The 8,128-nt window shown below is 35.5% G+C and overlaps 1 protein-coding gene across 1 annotated transcript; it reads right to left on the bottom strand.

Moving 5' to 3' along the window:
• Positions 1-2,246: 2,246 nt before the first annotated feature.
• LOC137807127 (putative pectinesterase/pectinesterase inhibitor 12) lies at positions 2,247-4,817 on the bottom strand. Its single transcript, XM_068607589.2, has 2 exons — positions 3,539-4,817; positions 2,247-3,146 (listed from the first exon to the last, which is right to left on the bottom strand). Exons 1-2 carry the CDS (start codon positions 4,431-4,433, stop codon positions 2,458-2,460), a joined length of 1,584 nt encoding a protein of 527 aa, XP_068463690.1. The 5' UTR covers positions 4,434-4,817; the 3' UTR covers positions 2,247-2,457.
• Positions 4,818-8,128: the final 3,311 nt, after the last annotated feature.

The raw sequence follows: 8,128 nt of genomic DNA, 5'->3' as shown, positions 1-8,128 counted from the left end.
AATGGTTTTACTTGTTTTCCCCTTACCAAACGTGGTATAGAGTTCGATGTACCCTCAAGTGCCTACCCTCTCTCTCGAGAATCTGACAATCTGGTCGTCATACGACTTTATCTCCTCTTTGGGAATTCTCATCCTTTAAAATGTTTTCCAATGAAGGATGTTCACTGAACTCCCTTGATCAACCAACATTTTCATGATAGAGAAGTTGTCGATACCGACCATTATGACCATCGGGTCAACTTGTGAAGGGTCAATACCCTTGAAGTCTTCGTTTGTGAATGTGATGGGGGGGCATCCTCAGTCGGAAGGAAAAAAACAGTGGTATTTACATATTGCACCATTCTTAGGTGTTTCTTCCTTGCCGAATTAGAGCTACCTCCTCCAACGAAACCCCCACAATAATGTTGATGACCTCTCGATCACCTCTTCCTCCAACTCCATCGCTCCTAGGAGGTTCCTCTCGGCGTGGGCGATGCTCAAATCGACGACCATCTTCACTAACTGACGAGGGTTGTACTCTATCCGCCCTTTTCTTCCGATGGGCTCCTCCCTCCTTGGGGGAGAGCTATTCACATTCCTTCCTTCGCCTTGCACATACTTGCGAAGATGCCTGACTTGGATAAGCTCTTCGATCTTATCCTTCAGTGTCTAACACTCCTCGGTTGTGTTACCTGTATTTCTATGATACCTATATTTGCGTGTAGGGTCGGCGTTATTAGGACTTGGGACCTTCCTTGGTGTCAGTATCAGATCGACACTTAAGGCCTCGTTTAGAATTCTTCCCCTGTCAACATTTAGAGGGGTGTGCCTCACAAACCTAGGTTCACGAGTCTACTTATACTTGTCCCCCCCGACCAAAGCTCAGTCGGCTGGGGCGCTCCCTTTCCTTCTCCTTCCCCTTATCTCCTCTAGTCTTAGCTCTTGCTTGACTCCTATACTCCCTCAATTCTTCCAATTGCATGTATTTAGCAGCTCTTTGCTTAAGCTCGTCAAGATTTGCAGCCAGTTTTTTGCACAGGCTGTCGACAAAACGGTCATAGCTGTAAGGCCGTGACCATGTGATGCATGGCCACGTTCAGACTCAAATTCCGGATGTGCAAGGTTACCTTACCAAATCTTTCCATGAACAGCCTAAGGGACTCCCCTTTCTCCTGGCGGATGTTGACCAAGGCAATCGAGGTTAGGTGATGCGGTCGACTTGTGCAAACTGTGTCACAAATTTTGATGCCAAAGTCTCAAAGCAATCAATGGAGTATGGGGGAGCCTTGTGAACCAGCTCAATGCCCCTCCTTTCAGCAAAATGGGAAAAACTCGACACGGGACGACGTTGTCCGAGGTGTATAAACTCATATGGGTAGTATATACATCCATGTGCAGGGTCGTTCGTACCGTCATAACGGTCAATGTTGAGTCATTTTCACATGAGTGGAAGTTGTGCCCTCATCACATAATCAATAAATGGGTGTCTTCTGGCTATGTCTAGAGTCCCAGTCGTGGGGAACGACTTGTTGAGGTATGACTCGTCCACGGTTTCTTGGGTAGAAGTGGGCTTCGATTCCTTCACAATCTTAGTGCTAGTGGGTAAGGTCGTGTGGGATCTCCTAGCGGGGTTACTAGGTCTAACAGATGGACCCCCCTATGACAACTTCTTCTTGATCTCTTCATTCTCTCTCCGGAGAGCTAATATATCCTCCTCATTCATCTTCTTCATTTCAGTCATCTCCCTCTGTAGAGACATTAGTAATGTCATTTGCTCAGCCTCTGACATCCTCTCGTTTGTCATGTTCCTAGTAGATTCCATCTGATCTTCTCTTCCTTCAAATTCTCTTGGTCCCACAGTGGGCGCCAATTGTTCTCTAACGAGTTGGGACTGAGAGAACTGTTACCTTCCTCATCTATCGGTCGGTCGTCTCCTGCCTCCTCTTCACCTTACTGAATGACTTCCTCCTCTCCTTTCACTGCCTCCTTCGTAAACTACCGGTCTGGATGGTACCTGCAAAAGGCACTCTGACGCACAAGTGAGATCTCAGTATTCGATGTTCGGTGCAATTAATGCGTGATAATGACGTACCTTTTTCTCAAAACTCGTGACTATTTATATGATTATTACTGATCATTTGTTATTGAGCCGAATTAAGATTTTAGATGATAATTAAGAACGTATTACCTAATGCTTAATCATTGTTTAGCACAATTAATCTTATGTTGGGTTTAATGAATCTTGTTCATATCAATCAACACTGTGCTAAGACCTCAATCTTTCGTTCGGTACCGACCGGTACCTAAAACATTAAACATATATAATAAATAGTATACAAATATGTAGGAACAGCCTGAAACTATTTAGAACTAAAGTTGCAAGAACATATAGATGTGATCATTTGGAACATCTTTTCACGGCATTTATTTAACTGAAATCATGTTACGATGAACCAGCCACCTTTGAATTAATAAAAATTAGATCCCATTATCATAAGGGAATGATGTAGACCCAAGCCAAGCATCAGCAATTATAAATTCCGAAGCTGAGAAGTTGTAGGCACTGTCGTAATCCATTAAATGGTAGCCAACCCATTGTACTCTGTTATCTGTACCTGAACCAGGCCCATAATTGGCATACTCTCCGTAATACAAAGTGTCCAAGCCTTCATCGTTGGACCACTTGGTCCACCCCTCTTGGTCAATAAATGCATCAATGTAGGACTCAAGGTACACAGTACGAGAATAAACCCTCCATGGCCTTCCGAGGTAGCTCTTCACACTGCCAGAATTGTAGTACAAGTCTGTGGTAGCTAGAATCGAGCAGTTTTGGATTGAAATGCCAGTGTCCTCATCAGGGGAATCTCTGGACTGTGCAGTGATGACTGTGAATTGGCCTGGCATTGGCATCCTGGACACAATGTTGCATGCTTGTAAAACCACTGCGGCATTCCCAAATATGTAATCTATGCTCCCAAAAATGTCACACTCTCTATAGAATTGTCTAAAGGAGTGAACATAAAGAGTGTCTTGGTAACCATACATGGCACACCTGTAGAAAGCAGTGAAGTCTGCATTCACTCTTAAGGCAACTGCTTGATGCTTCTCTGGCCCTGCCTTGTTCTCAAAAGCAATATCACGTGCAAGAAAACCCTCTCCAGAGACCGCTGAAAAACAAAGGGACAATGCTCATGCAATTTTCACCAAGATTATAAAGTAACACTAATAACACCTAAATAACCATCTTAGTGTTTTCTTTATTTAATTAAAGCTATGCACCTCAACTATTTTCAGAAGCTCCCCCTACTACTCTACAAGTACCTATGAACTTAACAAAGTTCAATATTCTTGTCATTAAAAAGGCTTTAAGTTTTACAGTATAAAAGCTCTCATGGTAAAAATGTCCTAAATGAAACTAAAACAAATTAGTCATTGCCACAGACACAAAGCAAAGGCACTAGGCAGTCAATACACAAAATCAAAGTGATCAATTCATAGAGTTATAATATAATATACAACAGATCAGGCATATTAATAGTTACATCCATAAAGGGTTTACCTAGAGTTGCAGATCTGAAAGTGGTCCACCCATCAATGACACTTCTGCTGCCAGTGATAAAAGTGACATTTTTTCCATCACCAAGCAAAACAATATTGGTCTTATAGCTTGGGATTTCAACATTTTCCTCGTAAATCCCTTCTTTGACATAGATTACTGTCCTACCAACGCTGTTATTTGGAGCAAAGTTGATAGCCTCAGTGATGGTGCTAAACCTCCCCGTTCCATCTGCAGCTACAACAAGCACCCCATCATTGCCTTTCAAGAGGCGATGGTTTTTCCTTGACAACCACAACAAACGCCGGTTCTTGTGTCCTCGGGAAGCCTTCTTCTCAGGCTTAGGGAGCATTGAAAGAGAGTCGCTGACATGCTTGTAAGAATTGATAACAGAGTTCACCAGAACTGGCTTAAGGGTACCCGAAGCAGAATCTAAGCTCTCTAGACACGTGCCTTTGTTGGTGAGGGCTGCACTGAGGTAGGTTCTCGCATCAACTACTTTTCTGGAGTCTTGGGAACGGATCCCTGAAAGCGATCGTTCTAAGGAAGCTAAAGTGGATTGTTGAAGTTCTCTACAGTCTTGGACTGCTCCTATTTTGTTCTCTATGATGCTTGAGTGTCCTGCATTGTTTAAAAGATCAGACAGTTTTGTGGCATCGGTTATTGCTGCTTGGAGGGACTGAAGAAGGGTGTTGATGATGTTTGGATTTATGGTTATTGAGATAGAAAGCTTGGATGAATTGAACCCAACTTCATGAAATAAATTTGTTCTGTTTAAGGAAGAAAAGTTTGCATGGGATGTTGGGATTGTGAAAGCATTGAAGGACTCAACAGCTATAGTATGTGAGAAGAGGAATGTTAAAAGAAGGAGGAAAAGTTTAGGAGATGCAATAGCCATGAAATTACTATTACACGAACAATAAGAAGAAAGAGGCTGTTAAAATGTGAAGGAATTTCAGTTTTTGACTCGTGATAAATAAGGCATGTTGGTGAACATGGAATAGAAATTAGAATTAAAAAAAATAGCACGGACTTCGGTTTTTTAGCCTTTAACATAAAGAGGGTAGACAAGTGAACTACCTTTTCAAACATGGTAACATGAAAATCGGCTTATGGCCAAAGGGGATGCACACAAAAATTAACGTATGCCATGTTAATTTTCCCATATTTCTGCTTAGGTTGGGTCACCTCTTTTGTTTTTACTCGAAGACCAACTAGGTATTATTGGCATTGGCAAGCACAATGCGAAGTAAGAATGAGAAATATCCGAAAAGGGACACTCATTTGGCTTAGAGTGATGGTTTATTTATGAAGTTGATTTTAGAAGATACTGAAACACACGTCGGTGAAAGAGAATGATCTAAGACATGAGGGCATTGCCTCCTTTTTGGGTCATTCTGTTTTGGTTTTTTGTGGGTAGGTGTGAAAATAATGAAAGGGTTGGTGTGCATCATGTTGTAATTGAAGTGACCTTTGTACGTTGACAGTTCCACTTCAAGCATAACAGTTTCAATACTTTAATTGCAGAGTTTCAGTAACACCTTCCAATTTCCATAGTCAGAAACCAGAGTGGGTCACTACTATTAGTGAAGTACTGTTAGACCATTTGATCGTGACTGATAAATAAAATGACAATGACACCTTCTTGGTTTATTTCATGCCTTCAACTTTCAAGAAATGGTTACCTTTATCTTATGCAACCCCTAAGCCAAAAGTTAGTTGTATTGCTTCATTTGTTTGTTGAGGATTGAGATTGAGCAACTACTTGTTTAAATACAGAATGGTGAAGTGAGTGTTTGATATTTTGGAGTGAAAAAACTTGCTTTTTAAAATTTTACACTTAATTGATTGTTAAATAAATGAAGTGTTACACGACTTAAGATTGTGTTTGGATTGAGTAAGAGATTTGTGGGAGTGGATTTGAAATGATTTGAGAGTAAACCGATGTTGTTTGGATTTCAGTATGTTAAAATAAATTTGTGAATAAAGTTTATTGAAGTTGGTAAGTGATAAGATGGTTGTGTAGAAATTTTTAATTTTTTTAAAAGGTTTAAAATGTAAATTTACTAACTTATCTTTATCTTTAAAAATATTTAAATAATAATAAAATAATTAATTAATTTATATATTTATTTTTTATAATTAATAATAATTAATAATATTATTATATAAATAACTACATTTATTTTTATTTTTATTAATTATTATTAGTACTATAAATAAAATTAAGGGTAATTTTGATTTTTTAAGGATATTATGTTATTTTTTAATAATTATAAAACATATATTTAATATAATATATTTTTAATTCTACTTTTCTCATAAATCTTTGCCTAATTGGAAAGAAAGAAGAATGAAACCTTTTTACATTGATTTCTGTATTTTAATAGTATTTTATTTCTTGATTTTTTCACTTTCTCTATGCCTTTCTTTTCTTCTAGAGTTTTCAGTCCCGGAAACAAACAAGTCTTAAAATAACATTGTGTTATTTTTATAAACACAACTTAAAAAAAACAAACAAGTCCTAAAAGAACATTGTATTATTTTTATAAACACAACTTTAAAAGAACGTTATGGTATTTTTATAAATAAAGTGAATATTTTAATTTTAAACATTTTAGGCTTTGATGTAAAACACTTTTTAAATTAGTTATGAAACTCGGACACTCCTCTTAAATGGCGTGTCAGTGTCCGATACTCGTATCGGACACCGACACTCGTATGACACCTGTAGGACACGTATCCGTGAATTGTTCAATTCAAAAAGTATTTGTTAGATTTCTAACAATTGTAGTACGGTTCTAACACAATTTTAATAAGAAAAATACATTAATTTTCTAAAAATTAAAACTTTATTGTATAAATTGTTATTATGATTATAAAAATAAGAAACAAATCATTGTGAATCAGTCATGAAAAACATCTTTCTGCTCCAAAATATAATCTAAAACATACTTGTACACATAAATCTTTATTGTCAATTTATTTAATTCATAATTATATAATATATAGATCCGTGTCCCCCGTGTCCTACATTTTAGAAATTTTACGTATCTTCGTGTCCGTGTCGTATCAGTGTTCGTGTCAGTGTCTATGCTACATAGGTTATGATTTTTTTTTCTCTACACTTTTTGTTGCATGATTCCTTTCTCTTTATTTGATTGTGTTGTTTACGAGAGCATTTGTGCATTCTTTGTTGACCTAAAGCGCCTTCTTTTTTTCTTTTTTATTTGTTATTTGTTATTTGTGTTTGTAGATATTTTTCTCCGATTAGATCCAGACATTTGTAGGTGAACGTATGACATTGATGTCAGTGCTTTATATCTCAATTTTATTATTATTGAAATTGAAATCGTGATTATTTTTTAAGATCTCATTCATGCATGAATATCTTTAGATTATTGCTTGGTTTATATTGAAAGTTTTGTTCAATTTTTAAATGTGTTATTTAGTTGTTTAAATTTAAAATTTAAAATATTTAAACTAATTTTTGTGTAGCAGCTAATATTATAAGATGTTTAAAATTGTAATTTAGACTTTAGGAATAAAAAAATTATAGGACTAATTAATTATTTTAATCCCTGGTGAGTTAATTATTAAATTATTAGTTTGTTTAAAACTTTAGGGATTAAATTATTAAAAAATGTATTTTAGGAAAAATATAAGAAAGAATGTATTTTAGAACGATTAAATTATAATAAAATGTATTTTAAGAAAAATATAAGAATGTATTTTAAAACGATCATAGAAGTAATACATCAGTAAGATGTATTGTAATTTGTTTGGGTGATGTACTTTGTTTTTGTTATATTAATTTTATTTAAATTAAGTATTGTATTGTTTATACAATGTCAAACGATTTTGTTTGGAGTAAAGGAAAACGCATGCCTTAATGATTGTGCTTTGTACAATAATGAGTTTGTTACATTGAGGGTGTGTCCAACATGTGAGTTATCATGGTTTAAAAAGAAATAGATATATGTAAGCATTGTGAGGAAAAAACAAAGAGTCCTCTTTCTAATATGTTATGGTAGTTGTTAATAATACCTAGGTTTAAAAAAATTGGTCATTAAACAAGAATATAAAAAATCTAACATGACATATAAATGGTAGAAAAGTTGATAAATTTCTTCTCTAATATAGATAGTGTAGTTAGGTTTATTTATTTTGTTGCTTAGCTCATTTTAGGTTAAATTATACTTTTTTTTATTGAACTTTTAATACAAATATTTGAGTTATATGATAGGTATATCTAGATTATGTTTTTTGCATTTCATGTTTTGATTTTAAGCCAAAAATAACCCACATTTCAATGTAAACATTGACAATTAATCATTAATTGTCTAATAGTTGTTCACATTTGTTATAAATTAATCCAACATAAAAATGAACTTTTTACTGTAGGTAAAATGTCCAACATATATTACATTTGTCACATCCACATCGGACTAAATTAGTCCTAAAAATGTGACGTAATATTTTTTACTGCTATTAAATTCATGTAACACATTAAATAATTTTTTTTCACGTTAAATTAAAGGTTGATTTTAGATTTATTTCATCAAGTCAAAGAGCACTAGTATATTTATACGA

This window comes from Phaseolus vulgaris, chromosome 3 (genome assembly GCF_051622355.1).
Source record: "Phaseolus vulgaris cultivar YP4 chromosome 3, ASM5162235v1, whole genome shotgun sequence".
Taxonomy (NCBI): domain Eukaryota; kingdom Viridiplantae; phylum Streptophyta; class Magnoliopsida; order Fabales; family Fabaceae; genus Phaseolus; species Phaseolus vulgaris.
This window is presented reverse-complemented; position numbering and strand designations above follow the sequence as displayed.